The 16,009-nt window shown below is 63.6% G+C and overlaps 1 protein-coding gene across 2 annotated transcripts in view; it reads right to left on the minus strand.

Moving 5' to 3' along the window:
• The window catches only part of DNAH17 (dynein axonemal heavy chain 17), a gene marked incomplete at its 5' end in the record, with an annotated part of 91,969 nt that overhangs the window by 11,519 nt on the left and 64,441 nt on the right, over positions 1-16,009 (minus strand). For both annotated transcript variants that reach the window (XM_080826459.1, XM_080826458.1), the window contains 15 exons: positions 1,757-1,950; positions 2,465-2,587; positions 4,097-4,267; positions 4,382-4,522; positions 4,775-4,939; positions 5,373-5,577; positions 7,128-7,250; positions 7,803-8,038; positions 8,352-8,544; positions 10,027-10,142; positions 10,319-10,526; positions 12,193-12,410; positions 12,579-12,674; positions 13,730-13,894; positions 14,765-14,998. In XM_080826459.1, the coding sequence (XP_080682585.1) occupies positions 1,757-1,950; positions 2,465-2,587; positions 4,097-4,267; positions 4,382-4,522; positions 4,775-4,939; positions 5,373-5,577; positions 7,128-7,250; positions 7,803-8,038; positions 8,352-8,544; positions 10,027-10,142; positions 10,319-10,526; positions 12,193-12,410; positions 12,579-12,674; positions 13,730-13,894; positions 14,765-14,998 (2,588 nt within the window). The remainder of the gene's footprint in view (positions 1-1,756; positions 1,951-2,464; positions 2,588-4,096; positions 4,268-4,381; positions 4,523-4,774; positions 4,940-5,372; positions 5,578-7,127; positions 7,251-7,802; positions 8,039-8,351; positions 8,545-10,026; positions 10,143-10,318; positions 10,527-12,192; positions 12,411-12,578; positions 12,675-13,729; positions 13,895-14,764; positions 14,999-16,009) is intronic.

Raw genomic sequence — 16,009 nt, forward strand, 5'->3', positions numbered from 1 at the left:
AGCAGGACTTCCTAGGGAGCCCCTTATCAGGACTCGCCCCCCGCTCTGGCCTCCGCTGGCTTCTGTGCAGCTCCCCGAGCCGACGCGGGCCCCAGGCGGGGAGTCGGGGGTGCTCCTCCCGAGTCCCTCCCCAGCCGTGCCCGGTTCCGGCCTTGGGGATCGACGCGGAACGTGGAGGCTAGCATCCGGGACGGACTTCTGCAGTGTCCCAAGTCCTGCCCTAGACAGGACTGCCGCCAGGTCCCCGTTGCTGCTGATGCTGCCGGGCCCCGGGGTCCTTCTCTGCGGGGGGGCTGATGGCGACCAGCGTGCTCCTGGTTTCTGCGGGCTCTGCCACTCCGGGCACCGAGTCCTTGGCAGAGGAGAGCTGGGGCCAGCTCCCAGCCGCTCCCCAGGAGCCCCAGGCCGTCTGCGCCACAGAAGCTGCACTTTTGAGGGGAAAGGCAGTTTGCCGGCCCCCCGCCTCCCCGCCCCAGGCCAATCGGGCGCCGGGGGCGCGGGCCAGCTGAGGCTTTGGTGCGGGGCGCACACTCCGCCTCTCGTGGCCGGGGCCGTTGCGTTATTCACCGAGGACTTGAGTCTCCTTGCTCTGAAGCTCCACGGCCCACACGGAATCAGGTAACTCTGCTTTCCCAGACACTACAGACATGTCACCGAGCGGGGCTTGGGGTCGCCCCGGCCCCAGCGAAGCGCGCGAAGGCCTGAGGTGCTTCCCTCCATCCAGGGCCGCCGCACGTGTGAACCCGGGTGACGCGCCACCACGCGCCGTGGGCCTGGACACCGGACCGCGCTCCGCTCCTTGGCCGATGTCCCTGCTGTGACGGCCAGTGTCCTTCCCCTCGACCTTTCCCGAACTTCGTCCAAACTCCTTCCGGCACGGCTGGCCCCCGCAGCGGGGCTTCTCGTCTCCCTCCCCTTCCTGCCGTCCTGCCCGTGCCCCCCACCCCCAAACGGAACCAAACAGACGTGCTTTGTGAACAGCTGGGTGCGGGCTGGGTCTCTGCTTTGTCAGAAGGGAGTTCTGTTCGGGGCGCAGGCGTCTCTCGGGGCATCGCTTTGGGGCAGCAAGGACCACGAAAAGACAAAGACACTGTGTTGTGCCCAAGAACGGTGCTGGGCTTGACTCCTTGTCGGCTTCGTCCTCCTCCCTGTGGCATCTCCGTCCCCTTCCTGTGGCATCTCCGTGCTCCCGGGTCAGCCTAGGGTCAGGAGGAGGGAAACCCTCCCCACTCCCGGAGAGGGTAGATGGGACATCTCAGATGTCACCCGTGGGGACCGGCGCAGTGTTGTGTGAGGTCGCTGTTTCTGGAGTCCTTCTGTGGAAATGACAGGCCCAAGTGGAGAGTGAACAGGACGGGGACGAAGGGCCACGGTGATTAATTTTCCAGTTGTGCGGGGGCTCCAGGGGCGAAGAAATTATTCATAAAATTAGAACAATTCTCCCTGCAAATGAGCCTAAGCTGGCCCGAGAGTTGACTTTAAATGGAGCCGCTGAGGGCGTGCGGGTCCCGGATGACAGCGACGCAATCCTCACCTGCTCCCCGCTGCGTCCCGAGGGACCCTGTGTGGCCTCAGAGTCAGTGACGCCCACACTTGGAAGACAGTGTTGGCTCAGGGTTGGGGCGTCGCCCTGTCTCCCCTCACTCGTCCCTCAGGCTGGTGGGAGGAGGAGGGGCGGGGAGCGCCTGTGCACGCGCGCGTGTGTGTGTGTGTCCCTGCGGGCCCCCGCCTCCGGCCCCCGGGGCGCCGCACTCACTTGACGGCGTAGGTCATGCGGTCCGGCCGCATGCACCTGACCATGCACAGCTTCTGCAGGGCCGTTTTGTTCTTCCACTCCTTGGGGAAGAGCTCCTTCTCGGGGGCTTCCGACTCCACCAGCTTCTTCCACCGTTTGGCCGACCCCTCGATGTCGCTGTCCAGGTTCTTGAACTCCTCCAGCTCCGACAGGGCCTGGGGGCAGGTGGCCTCTCAGCTCCCCCCCCGTGCCCCCTGCCCCGGCGCGGGGAGAGGGTGGGCCGCCTGGCCGGGCCCGAAAGGGAGCGGCCGGTGCCCCCGAGGGCCAGGAACGCGGACGGAGGGTCTAGCGTAGGTACCTGGCCCCCCGCCGCCCCTCCTGGGGATGAGGGACAGGGGCCGCGCCCATCACAGGGGCCGCCGCCTTTAGGCCTTCTGACCTGAGACACGGGGGGGCCCCGAGTGCTTGGGCCTAGGTCAGAGGCACTGCCTGGACGCTGGGACTGCCGGGATCGGGGGGAGCAGTGGTATCTCGGCGGCCCTGGGCCCACCCTGGGGCCTGTCGTGGCTCAGCTCGCAGGCTGGCAGGAGCCCTCTGCACCTCTCTGCACCTCGGCCCCACCTCTGCGGCCTCCCCGGGTCCCTGGTTGTCCGGCCGGCGGGAGCGCCTCGTAAACACCCCAGCGCGAGCAGCGGGACCCGCCGCAGCAGGGAGAGCCCCAACACCAACCTTGATGCCGCCCCACCCCTGGTGCTGCAGGAAGTCCACCGGCGACACGACCCCGGCCTTGAAAGGGAACCGCAGGAGGAAATCCAGCTCCACTGGGTTCAGCTCTTTCTTCATGGACAAGACCTGAAGGGACGTGGGGGCCGCTCAGCATCGGCCACAACCGGGTGGGGGGTGGCCAGCGGCCCCTGGCAGGAGTGCAGCAGACCTCCTTGGTCACGGTCACGGTCATAGGTGCGGGCGCAGGACACGCCAGGGCGTTCTCACCCCTGGAGGAAGCGCTGTCCTGCCCCTGGGTCTGGACAAAACTTGGTATTCGCCTTGGTTTGTTGTCATGATTTTAAATTATGGCAAAATACACATGACGTTTACTATATTAACCCAATTGAAGTAAGACATTTTAGTAAATTCATGTGTACAGTCACCACTGCTACTTAGAACCAGAGCTTTTTCATCTTTTTGAAAGGAACCCCAGAGCAGTGCCCCCTGACCCGCCACCAGCCGCTGGCGCCCCAGCTCTGGGCCCCGTCTGCTTGGGTCTGCCTGTTCTGCACAGTCCGTGTCTCGGGGATCCTGCCAAAGCGCCTTTCCCTGCTGGCTTCTGCCGAGGTTTGTGCACGCCGTAGCGGGGGTCAGTCAAGCTCAGGGGTGCGGAGAAGGCGCACCTGGCTTCTCCACTCATCCTTTGATGGAGACCTGGGCTCCGTCCACCTTGTGGCAGGTGTGAGCAGAACTGCTGCGAGTGTACCTACATAAGTCAGTTTTGGGGGGCACACACACTCTCTGGGGGATTTTCTGGGTCATGTTCTAGGTCTCCTCGTTGCCCATGCCCGTCAGCTCTCAGGGCATCCAGTTGGCTGGGTCTCGGGTCCCAGATGGACGGCAGGGGAACCGGGGCCGCGCACACACAGGGCTCCACCCGGCTTCTCTCGGACGCGGCAGAACAAAGACTTTCACCTGCATCAGACTCCTGTGCGCGCGCACACTCTCTTGCTCTCTCTCTCTCTCTCTCTCTTTTTTTTTTTTGGTGGAAAGAAAAATCTCTTTGGAAATTTAGGGAGAGCACCGAGGAAAGAGCCTCATGCCCTCCCCTCAGTGGGGAGAAACCTCACGGAGGGGTTGCCATTCAGGGGTTCACAGATGAAAGAAAACCTCCTCGATCAGGACCCCGACGGACAGTTTGAGTTCGGATGGAAAGCAGCCTTCTAGAAGCTCTCCGGAAACTAGTGTTTCTCACTGTACTTACAAGATGCCCTAAACAAAATGTGAGACGGGCTGTTTCATCGATTCAGTGGAACGAAAATCTGAAACATCCCAGCAGGTCCGTATGAACGGAGGAATATTTATTCCTTGGTGTCTCTGTTTCCTTAAGAAACGGCACTTGGCATCCACGGAGGGTAACCTCCGACGCGGACTGCTCCGCGGGCGGCACGTGAATGTGGTAGAACAGTGTTTCCTCGTAAAATTCTCCTTAACGGACCTCCCCTCAGGGGCTCCTATCGACAAGACAGAGTCCCAAGCACATCCCGCAGCGGGGACGGGAAGGGCAGCCATCCCTGCCCTGGGGACCGGCCCTTGGGCGCCACCGCTGCCTCGGGCTGCAGACCCCCCTTGGAGCGGGGAGGCCAGACGCACCTGGAAGGTCACCTGGGCCAGGAAGATGAGCTTGTCTCGTTCGAAGAGCCCGCGGGCCGTGTACATGTAGACGGAGTAGGTGATCTCGTCCGTGAGATTGACCACTCGCTGCCTGACCTCCTCGGCGGGGGCGGTCCTCTGGATGGCCTTCTCGAACACCACGTTGAAAGCCTGGGGAGGGGAGCACGGAGGCTTGCGCAGCTGGACCACGAGGCCGCCCCACGCTGCCCACCCGCACTCTGTGGACGCCAGGGCCCTGGCCCCGGAGCCCGGCCGCGGCCGCACCTTGAGCGAGAACTGATAGATGGGGTTGATCTTGTTGAGGTCGTTCAGGATGAAGTACAGCAGGGACGCCCTCGCTGCGGCCGGCCGGTAGTTCTCTCTGGCCTCGTTGATTTTAACCTCTGTGGTTTTTGCCTCTTTCACCTTAAAACAAATGGGGCTTGAGTGGGACGAGTGGGCGGACAGCGCCAGTGTGCAGTGGCCTCCCCCTGTGAGGGACCTGAGCGGGGCCTGAGCCCCTACTCCCGGCCCTGGCTCCCGGCCCTGGCTCCCGGGGTCGGGGGACACGGGTGGCCGCGTGGCTTATCCTCCCAGCGGCCCGACCGGCAGTGCGGTTGCGGCCCCTCCGTGTGCTCTGCGGGGAGCACGGGGCCGGCCCGGGAGGCGGTCTCTCACCTTCTCCTCGATCTCATTGGCCGTGTGCTTGGTGGTCTCCAGGTTCTCCACCAAGGCCGTGTCCCCCAGGAAGTTCCCTGACGCGGCCGACAGCCGGGCCAGCAGGGAGTCTTCCAACTCCTTCAGAACGATCTTGAATTCGTTCTGGGACTTGGTGAGGTTTGCCTGCGGGAGGGACAGCGCGCCGGGAGCGCAGCTCAGCCGAGGCAGCAGCCGGGACGGGAGGAGCACCGCGAGGCTGACACGTGGGAGCGGGCCACCGGCGACCACGTGGCCAGGGCGCGGGGACAGTCTGAGTCCGTGTGCGCTGGCGGCCGCACGCAGGGGCCCGCAGCCGAGACCGTGCCCGTGGGATGGTTGCTCGGCGCACGGCCGTCCAGGCTCCACAGAGACGCCTCTTATGTCTGAGAAGCGGCTGCTGGATTTGGAGTTAGGTTTGGGAGGTCGCGGGGGAAGAGCGGCTCCTTCCGTCCCGCGGTGGGATGGGCTGGGGCACGTTCAGGGAGCCGCATCGGGGTGGCCGCTGCCTCGTCAGGGGAACCTCGTGGGGACCCCGGTGGCCCGCCCTTTGGCGAATGACATCAGGCCCCGCCCATACCTTCAGCAGCTCTAGATCTGGGCGCTCTTTGGCCACCACCGCGGCCAAGAGCTGGTCCTCGAGCCCATCCCTGGTGACCAGGAAGTTGATCAGGGTGCACTGGGCTTGCATCTCGGGCTTGTAGTGGGGGTTGAAGTACTTGGTGTGCAGGATGAGACGGAACTTGGGGTGGTACTCCACCTCCTTGTCGCCGATCTTGATGAACCTGGCCGTTGGGGGAGGGACGGGTCAGGGGGCACCGGCAGCAGCAGCACCAGCCTCCTGGTGCCCCCAGCCTCGCGCCACCACGAACCCTCCTCTGGTCACCGGGCAAGGACCGTGTCTCTTCTTGTTCTAGTCTTCCTCTAGCCTACGGCCAGGACCCTCTAGTGGGTACACCTGCTCTCTCTCTGGCTGGTTCGTCCGGATCTTCCTGGGGGTGCTCTCAGCTCCCGCTGCCCATCGTACTCCCCTGGGAGCCGGTGCGGAAACACGCCGCCTGGACCCCACCCCAGCGTCATGAACGTCAGAAAGATGCTGTTACATTCTGGAAGCTCGCCGGGGGATCGGAGAGCAGCCAGGCCAGAAGCTGGGTCTGCTGGTCCACTGGAGGGGACCCCTTCTCTCTGCTCCTGCTCTTTCTGGTCAAGCTCACTTTCGGGGGCCTCTGTAACTTCACCCCTTGGCTATCCCCACTCACGTCAACTCTTCTCAGACGCTGGGACATCAGAGGCTGGGATATCGGCCACCTCTGTTCTGGGCTTCAGCACACAGCCCTGTTTTTACCGGTGGCTCAGACCTGCTCGGATATTTCCCTTTTTTTAAAAGTTGATTTAATTTTTCTTTATATTAGAAAATTATACAGGCTGAATGCATCTAGCAGTGAACGGAGAAGCGGAACGAGGCACACCCATCCGGCGGACTCTGCTGTGAGAACAGCGCGGTCCTGCCACGCACTGCACAGGTGAGCCCGGAGCCCGCAGCACCCAGGGAAGGCGGACAGACAGGAGAGGGCACACACCACATGACTCCCTTTTAGGACGTGTCCAGAGCAGGGAGGTCTGTGGAGGTGAGAGCACGTGGGTGGGCGCCAGGGTCCAGCAGCTTGGGGAGGGTGTGGGGAGCGGGTGCGTGGGGAGCACGGGGCTCCCACTTGGGGTGAGACCTGCACAGTCCTGCGAGGGCCCCGAGGGCCACTGTGCCAGTCACTGTGAAACGGCTAATTTTTATGGAAGATAGATTTCACCTGAATAAAAAACATAGTACTGCAAGCACAGGGTTTGTAAAACATGTGAAAAAGAAGAAAAGCTTGACCAATGGGGCACCTGGGTGGCGCCTTCAGCTCAGGTCATGATCCCGGGGTCTTGTGATCAAGTCCCACTTTGGGCCCCCCATTCAGCGGGGAACCTGCTTCTCCCTCTCCTCCCTGCTGGTGTGCACTCTCTCTCTCTCTCTCTCTGTCTCTCTTTCTGTGTCAGTATCTCTTTCTCTCTCTCAAACAAATAAATAAAATCTTAGGAAGGAAAATCATGACCATCCAGCATGGCTGTCCGCAGGCTACGCAGATGAGACGCTGGCGTCGCCATTCCTGACCGGGATGCGGTCCCACAGCTTCCTGTCTTTCTGGGGACCAGCGTTTTGTCATAGACCCTGCTGCCTACCAGGACGGCAGGGCAGTTCCCCGAACCTCCTCCCTGCGCAGAGGCCACAGCCGCCACGGAGCGTGGTCACGTGGTTCACACAGGCTGAACTGTGAAAGTAGAACTGGAAACTCACTTTCCCTTTTTAATGGTGTTCCTGCCGAGCAGCGGGTCCAACACAGGGTCCACGGTTTCCCCAATGTTCTCGATGAGCAAGATGTCCCCTTCGGAAATGGCCTGCTCGATGATGTCCAGGTAGCTGTGGGCAGACGTGGGGCTGGGTGAGGACATGGGCCCAGAGACGGCCCCGCCGGGCACCCCAGGAGGCAGCCCTTGGAGCGAGAAGACACTGGAAGGCAAGTGGCCGAGGGGCCAGCCGCTCTGCCCTGCGGGCCCGCGGGAGCGAAGCCCCAGCTGTTTTCACACCTGTGTCTGGTCCTAGGTCCCTCATCCGCCAGAAAGGCACATGGCGTGACCTTAGTGACCACCTGTGATGAGGAAATTCGTCCCACTGGAGATGAGAAATGAGAAAACAGCCTGCCTGAAGCCCTGTGGTCGGCAGGTGGCCAGGTGGGTCTCGAGCCTGGGTGAGTGTCCCCTTCCCGGAGCGGCAGCAGGTGGGTGGGGGAGGGGTAGAGAGGAGCCCCGCAGCTCATTCTTTCCTGCTGGCTCTGTTCCCCAAAACCAGATAGCGGACAACCTGCCTGGGGGCCGGGATCCGTGCGTAACGATCCCCCCGACATCCAACCCCTCCGGTGTGTGCGCAAGCCTGCGAGCCCCCAGCCTGCCCGCACCAGCCGCCGGCCCGCACCTCTTCTGGCCCAGGCGGATGGCTCTCAGCTCGCTGCCGTACTTGTTCCTGATCCATTTGATGCCCTGCAGCTGCGCGTCCACGACGAGGGGCCAGCGCTCCGTGTTGCACAGAATCGTGGCATTCTCAGTGGACATGCGGTCGCTGGGGAGGCCCTGGTTGTTCCAAGTGGCCACGTCTGCGTCATCCGTCAGCAGGCTCAAGGGGTCCAGACCTTCCGTGATGGGGATGGGGACCTGCCCGGAGGAAGCACTCGGTCTCAGGCCAGGTGGCTGATGTGGCCTCGCTTACGGCTCCACGGGAAACGGCTCTCCAGGCGACACGGTGGGACTGTGGTGAGTTAGACCACGGACAAGCCGCGCGGCCTGGAAGACCGGCATCCCACCGCCCTGACGGAGCGCCTTGGGACCCGCGGGGAAAGGCGTCTGCCTCAGCCAAGCTGGGCCACGGTTTAAACCCGTAGTGACCAGAGCGTCCGTGTGGGGGACCCCCTCCCTCCCAGGGACCTCCCCAGAATTCCCAACTGTCGAATGTAACCGAACCGCTTACCTTTAACTGATGTATATAAGGGACCCAGAACTTCTCCATCAGCTCATTTCGGTGTTTCTTGGTGAAGTAGCCCACGTAGGAGACAAAGGCGGAGACCAGCAGCACGTCCCCGCACAGGGCGGCCCCCTGGCTCTTGAAATTCTTCACCGACTCAGCCCAGCGCACGTTCTCCGACGCTAACCCGCCTACCAGCCTAAATGCGAGCACGCGGTCAGTGGGGGCCACGGGAACGGTGGGGGCCACAGCCAAAGACCTCCACCCCTCGGTGCGGGGCTCTGCCGTTGCAAATCCTGCCTTCGCTCCGTGCCTCGACAGTGGAAATGCTCTGGGGGAGATTTTGGGAATCACTGCTTTAGGGAAGCAGAGCAAGTGCTTTCTGGGGGCACCTGGGTCCTGAGCTCCCCTGCCCCGGCCACCTGCGCTGGTGTCACCTCTGGGCTGACCTTATCTGAACGTTTTGCCCGAGCACTAAAGCTGATGCCGGGATGGCGCCGAGCTCAGGCTTCGGCTAGTGGGAGGTCTCGGTGGAGGTGGAGTCCGGCCACAGTGGGCACGGGACGACGTGGCATCCAGAGGGGCCCTGGCCCCACGTGGATCAGGGCCTGCAGCATAGGCATCATGTGGTTTGGGCCACCAGCCTGAGAACTGGCCCCCGGCCCCAGACGGGACATCACGTCTGCGACGGTCGTAGAAAACACAGGTTGCCTGGTTGGGTCCACAGAGGTCTGTCCTTGGTGTCACCCAAGGAGCCCTTGCTTCCCAAAGACCAAAAGACTGCTTTGCTTTTCTTGGCTACGGTCAAGTCCCTCAAACCCAGGATGACGTCCACACCCTGCTGGAGGCCGTTCTCCTGCGGCCTGGGGACCTCCCAGGGTCCCCGTGTGCACTGACGGTAACCCGTCGGCAGTTGCCAGCCCACCGGGTGGGAGAACGTTTGACCAGAAGACTTGGGGCCCCATGACCGCCTCCCCTGGCGGCTCTGTGCCACTTTCAAACGCACGGAAAGAAACTGTGAAGCCGTGCTGTCCACACGAGGCTGGTCAACACCCGAGGCCTGGAAGGTGTGACCCTACACGCACACGGGGATTTGCAGGACTCAGAGCGGACATGCGCACGAGCCCTCTCAGCGATCGTTCTAGTGATCACACGTTGAGAGGGTCGTGTCTGGGGTTCAGCAAGATACATCATCAGGGCCGGTTTCATCTTTGTGCGGCGCTACGGGGGCAACGGGAAGATGCCGACCGATGGGTGCGGCTCGAGCTGCATTCCCGCCGGACAGCACTGCTCCGGGGTCCGCGGGCGTTGGCGGACACGAAGAGCCGCGAGAGCAGAGGCCCAGAGAGGCCGCACCAACACCACGGCATGGTGAGTGCAGGCCCGAGGGGAATCTGCCCCTGTGGACGCCGCCTCCCAGGCAGGTCTGGGCAGTCTGGGTTGGGGGGTTTCTGTGCAGCCGGGGGTCTGGGATGCTCAGGGGCCCACCACGGAGGGCTTCCGGCTCCCAGAGGTGGAGACACTGGCCAATAGCAGGTCTGCCCTCATGACTTTGGGCAGGCGGGGGCACTGCTGTCCCCTGCTCCTGGCCCAATCCTCCTCCTCCAGAGGCTGCTCTGTGGGCCCGATCCTTCCGAGGGACCCAGGAGACAGCAGGGTGCCGCGGGGCGGAGCGAGCTACCTGTTGGCCAGCGAGATCACCCTGTTGGTGGCGTCGGCCTCCTGCTGGCACTTGATCTTCTCCGCTGTGGCCTTCTCAAAGGCCGACGTGAGGTTGCTCAGGTTGGCATTGAGTTCCTGGAAAAACACGGAGAGGCCCAGGCGTGGGGCGGCGTGGGGCGTCCCAGTTCCGGTGGGAGCAGGTGCAGCGGGGCCCACGGCTGCCCAGTAGCCCGTGGCGGCTGCACCGGCCCCTGCTCTGTGGGCCCCGGGCCACGGCGCTGGCTGTCCCGTGCGGGCGGGTGGACACTCACCGCAATCTTGTTCTTGATGCGCGAGAGCTTCTCCTGCGCCTCGGCCAGCTCGGCGTTGGCCTCCTCCAGGGCCTGCCGCTTGGGGGCCACGTCGCAGTACACCTCGTAGAAGCGGACGATGTTGATGCACCAGGAGCACAGCCCCGCGGCTGCCGTGGACTTGGAGCGGATGAACTCGGGGTCGAAGGTCGGGTTGCCTTGGTAGGGTCTGCGGAGGGAACGGCGGGCGCTGGTCTGCTGGTCGCCAGGAGTTACGAGGGGAGCACCGTGAATTGGGGTTTTTTTGGGGGGGGTTTGCTATCTTCAAGATGAAGAAAAGAATGAAGCACAGAATTCTGGTCCCAAAAGCAGAATTTGAGGTATGGGGGGATGAGGCCCAAGGAGGGAAATCAGCATTCCTTGTTCTCTGTGTTCCAGACGTTTCTCTAGCCAGCCCGGTTTCCATTCTCCAGACATTCCACCCGTAAGCAAGGACCCCGGGGTTCGGAGGGGCTCGGCAACTTGCCCCGAGTCCCGTAGACAGGAAGCGGTAGTTCTCCTGTGCGGGGCCGCGGGTCAGGTGCTCTCCCCAGAGCTTCCCAAACGGGAGTGCTGGAGCCCACTCTGCCACGGCACGCTTCGCCGCCCTGTGTCACTCTGGCGTGACAGGCCCAGAGAGGCTGAGCGTGTCTCCCAGCATGACCCAGCCGGAGAGGCTGGCCTGCGCCCGGGGCCCGCGTCCCAGAGATCCCCGCCCCCGCCATGGTGCTGCCTCTGCTCCCCCCGGGCACCACGGCCCCAGCGTGCCGAGGAAACATGCCCAGAGATGCGCTTTTGATCCTCTGGAAACCAGTATTTTAAAAAACGACAGCAACGTCGTTCAGCCCAGCAAACCGTGCTATCTGCAGAACGAACTTGTAACGAGTGATTCAAGACGGGGACGGAACAGGGTTCTGAAGTCGGGCCGGGAGTGCGGCCCGTCGCCTCCTCCCTCTGGTTTGCTTCACACGTGGTTTAGGTGGATGTTAAAATGGGTTTGCCTCTTTCAACACGTGTCGGACCCATGGGGGTGGCTGTCCGGGAGCTGGCAGGGTCCACCGTGCAGGGCAACTTTGTCGTCGTCCCCCAGGTTAGCTAGACGCCGTCCCGACAGTCACTGTGTACACTTGGTACCGCTTCAGCTGTGCAGAGACCGACCCAACCAGGAGGCCCCTCGGCAGGAGGCCTCGGGACCTTTGTCTGGTCTTGTCCCGTGTCCACCCTGCAGCAGCCCGGCCCACCGGCCGCCCGTGTTCCTCTGGACGTGGTGTGCTCACGGTGACAGCAATGGAAAGAAGAAACCACGCTCCATGGAGCCTGAGCCAGCAGGCACTCACGGCACGTGTGTGTGCACGCGTGTGTATGCACAGCACTGTGTGTGTGCATGGGTGTGTGTGAGTCATGCGAGCCCCTGTGCACACCTGCCCTTGCCTCGGGGGGCCCTGGTGGCCTCTCTCGTGCGCCCGTGGGCCTGCACCTCCTGGCGTCCTAATGGCCGCGTGTGGGGTTGCTGGATGCTCCTCTGTACCCTGTGGGGAAGGGGCTGCCGCCCGCCCTGATCCTTCGGGTGGGGGATGCGGGGGGTGAAGAGGTGCCCGGGGAACTAGGGCCACGCTTCACCTGGACACCCGGACTCGGGAGCGGCCGGAGCTCCCTAGGCTGCCGCCGCCTGCCATCTCTGGGGTCCCACTTTGCTCCCCTGCCCGCCCTGGTGAGCACCGGCTGCCCTTGGGAACAGGCCGCCGGCCGGCACGGGCCGGAGGGGCCCCGGGGACCGCGCGGAACCCGGATGCCCCGCGCTCCCGGCAGAGCCAGCAGCCAGCTGGAGCCGGCGCCGCGGCCCGGCCCGGACTCACTTAAAAGCTTTCAGGCAGGCCTCGGGGATGTGCTCCTTGTCGAACTTCTTCAGGGAGTCCAGGAAGGTGTCCACTTTGCCCATCATGATTTTCGCGGCTTTCCAGCTCTTGTCCTTGGGGATCTTGCCCCCGGGCGCAGTCAGGATCATGACGGCGGCCGTGACGTTGACCACGGCGTCCGGCGGGGACCCAAAGGACTTCAGCTCTGTCAGGTTGTTCTGGAAACAACAGGCGGCCGCTGAGAGAGGATGTAGCCCTGCATGCCGGACCCCGAGGCCCCCTGGCGACCGCGGGAAGCTGCAGCCATGTGCCCGGACCCCACAGCGTTCGCCCCCGCCCCGCCCCCGGCCATGGGCCGTCCCGTTTCTTTCTTTCCTGGTCCTCACCTTATTCAGAGTGTCCAGAGCTTCCTGTGCGGCCAGCAGGGCTGGCTCCGCCTTGGCCAGGTCTGTTTCACAAGCCTTTTGTTTCTCTGTGACATTCTGGAAGGAAGTCACGCGGGAGAGATCAGTGTGGGGTGGGCGGCGTGCTGCACGCAAGTGTGTGTGCACGTGTGCGTGCGCGTGTGTGTGTACTGGAGCCCTCGGCGGTGGCGAGGGAGCACGGGTGGGAGTGAGCAGGGTGGCCTTCCCCCGCCCCCTGAAGCCTGGGCACGGAGGTGTGACCCCTGTGACGCAGCAGGGCTGTTCTCCGTGCTCCCTTCCTGCCTGCTCGGTGCCCGCCCCCCGCCTTCCTCCTCCCTGCCCCCAGCACTCAGGCTGGAAGAGGCTGTGACGGGGCCGCAGCCTTGGGGTTCTGGAACGGGAACCGGTGCTGACGGGCCCCAGCTTCTGGGATTGGAGGGAAGACCCGGGGCCACGTGGACCCCGCGCCGCTGGCTCTGAGGCCCTTCCTTGTGCAATCTGTCCGAAAATGGACCATTTCGGAGGTAGAGCTCCCTCTCCCTGGTAGGAAGTGAGGGCATCTTCATGCATGTGTGTGCTCCCTCCTTGGGTCCCGAAGGACCCTCTGAGCCTCTGAGCCCCCAAGCACAGAGACGTTGGTTCTATCGGTAAGAAGAGCTTCAGTGACGGGGGCTTTGCTGGGCTCGGAGGAGGGAGGACAGAAGGGACAGGATCTCTGCAAAGCACCGTGGGAGGGTCCATCCAGCCCCCGACTCTAAGGACAGCGTGGGGCACGACTGCAGGTGGGCCCGGAAGGTGTGGGACTCGGCCAGCTTCTCCCCTGGAGTCCCCCGCAGCCCCCGAGGGGAGGCATTTCTGGAAGCAGGGGTTGGAGAGAGACGGGCACCCAGATGTGAACAGCTGCGTGCGGTCTCCGAGGCCAGGTCACAGTCTGGGAGTGGATGTGGGTCCCGGCTCAGATCCCCCCTCTGCCTGCCACTGGCCTGAGCCTGGAGGCGGTGCTGGGCGCCCAGTGGGGGAGGCCGGGCCGGCAGAGCCGCTGCGCTCCGGAGCCTCGGGAGCCTCGGGAGCCGCGGGAGCCGCGGGAGCCGCGGGAGCCGCGGGAGCCCCAGGAGCCGGGCTTGTCTGCGCACCTTGTTGATGACCTCCACTTTGGCCTCTTCCTCGTCGGCGATGGCTTTCTCTTTGCTCACTTTCTCGGTTTCCACGCCCACCACGTGGATCAGCTTGTCCGCATTCTCATTTTTCTGCTTGAGTTCGGCCTCCTGAATCGCCAGTGTGGCTTTTAAATCATCTACCTGGGGGAGAGACACCAAGAGACGGTGGGCGTGGGCCCCGGCAGCCGCGCGCAGGCCGGTGGGGCGGCGCCGTGCCGCCCGTGGCCGTGCCAGGTGAGAGGGAGTGCGGGTGAGGAGTGACAGCGTGGGCGATGCTGCCCCATTCTTGATGGTTTCTCCCGCAAGGACGCCCCTCCGTCGCCCTAACAGGACTGTGTCTGAAGGTTCATCGCGGGGGAAGCAGCGGCGTGCTTGGCTGCCTTCTCCCTGCTCCTTTCCGCGAGAGCTGTCTGGGAGGGAGTGATCCTGCTGGGCCCCTCCAAGCTTCGTCTCCCTGGGACGCCCCCTACCGTCCTCCCCACTGTGCGCCCCACGGGGGTGGCCTTGACACTTGCCACGCTGCCTGCGGCAGGGGCACGCTGGCCTGGCTGTGGTTCAGGGGCTCAGTCTCCCTGGGGGCAGAGGCGGGGCGGGCCCAGCTGTGCGGGGTCACCCCTGGGCAGGGGCATGGGGTGGGGGGCTGTTTTGCAGGCTCCCTTGGGGACACCAACAGTGGGCAGCGATGGTGTTGGGGCCGGGGCTGCACGAGGGAGAGCTCCGAAAGCCAGGAAGAAAACTGGGTGGCAAAAGCCTTTCCATCAGGGCACCACAGCGTGGTGAGTGGTCACAGACACTCTTGACCCGATACACAGATCCCCCTGGACTTGGGCCCCCACGTAAAAGCGCCCAGCACGATGACATCACGGCCAAAGCGCGGTGAGCCCATTTTCTATAGTGAAGCCCGCGTGTTCTCTGTGGTCTGGGAACGGCACCTTCTCTAAGGCGGGGGTCCTGTTTCTCTCACTTGGGGGGAGGTTCCGGGACCCGCCGGCGGTGCGCTGCCGTCCCTACCTGGGACGCGGTGCTCTGCAACTTCATCAGGCCGTTCTCCAGCCTCTCGATCCTGGCCACCAGCTCCGTTCTCTTCTTGGCCAGCAGATTCTGGTACAGTTTGATCTGCTCCAGGAAGGTTTTGGGTGTGGTGTAGTTGTAGCGCCTCTCCGTGGCCAGGTACACCTTGGACATCTCGTTGACCGTCGTGTGCACGTAGGCCATGAAGAGGCTGATGGAGGCCTTGACTTCTGGCTGCAAAGGAGAGACGGGCCGTTTGTTCCCCGTTCCCTGGTGGGAGCGACCCCACTCCTGCCGGTGGGGGGTGGGGTGGGGAGGAGGCGGCTGGTCACCACGATTCGGCAAGACGGGGTTTCCCTCCCTCGCCGGGACCTTGCTAAACCAAGACAGCGGTGCCCGCAGAGGCAGCCCGGGGCGCTGGTGACCGTGCTCCAGCCTGGCTAAGTGCCAGGGACAGGACACGGCGTTATTCTGGTGATCGTCTCTCCCTGACTCACCCGCTTGCGACCCTGGGGAAGTGCAGGGCCGGACGGTGTGTTCGAGCCGCCCAGCCATCCAGCAAGTGTTTACGCGCATTTCCCGAGCTGCGTCCTGGGGTTCAGCAGCTCCCTTCCCACCTCGGGGTCATCTGGGCTGCCCCACCTGCCTGCAGGCTGTGTCCCAGGAACCGTCCGAGTGACACCAACGTAACTGGAGTTGAGTTGGGGACGTGTTCATCCAGCGCCTGCCTCTCCTTGGGCATTGACCCTGCCTGGTGCCAGCGGTGAGGCCATGCCCCGATCTTAGAAGGCCGCTGTCTTGGGAGCTGGACACCCACGTCCGTGCCCACCCCCCGCCCCCGGTGAAACGTGGGAGTGGCAGCGTTCCCAGGAACGGCCCGTCCCGAACGTGGGCACTCCAGCCATGACAAGCGTGGGGTTTTACCCACCTCTACAACTAGGGGGAAACATTCATTTCAGGTTTATTTTATCCTACTTCATAACCAATACGTGTTCACAGTAAGTAAAACGCGATAACCAAGTCTGAGGTATCGCGGGGCTCGTCCGTCCCGTGGGCTGGCTCAGAGTTTAACGAACATCTCAAGGCCGGCAATGAGCTCCAGCAGCAAACGGGGGCACCACCTTCCAACGAAAGAAACCCCGGCACCCATCACACTTGTCCCCGCCTATAACGGGGGCAGGGCGCAGGGGGCGGGGGGGCCCGAGCGGAGCCGGGTTGGAGCCCAAGGCAGGAGGACATTGGTGC

This window comes from Martes martes (genome assembly GCF_963455335.1).
Source record: "Martes martes genome assembly, chromosome: 16".
Lineage (NCBI taxonomy): Eukaryota > Metazoa > Chordata > Mammalia > Carnivora > Mustelidae > Martes > Martes martes.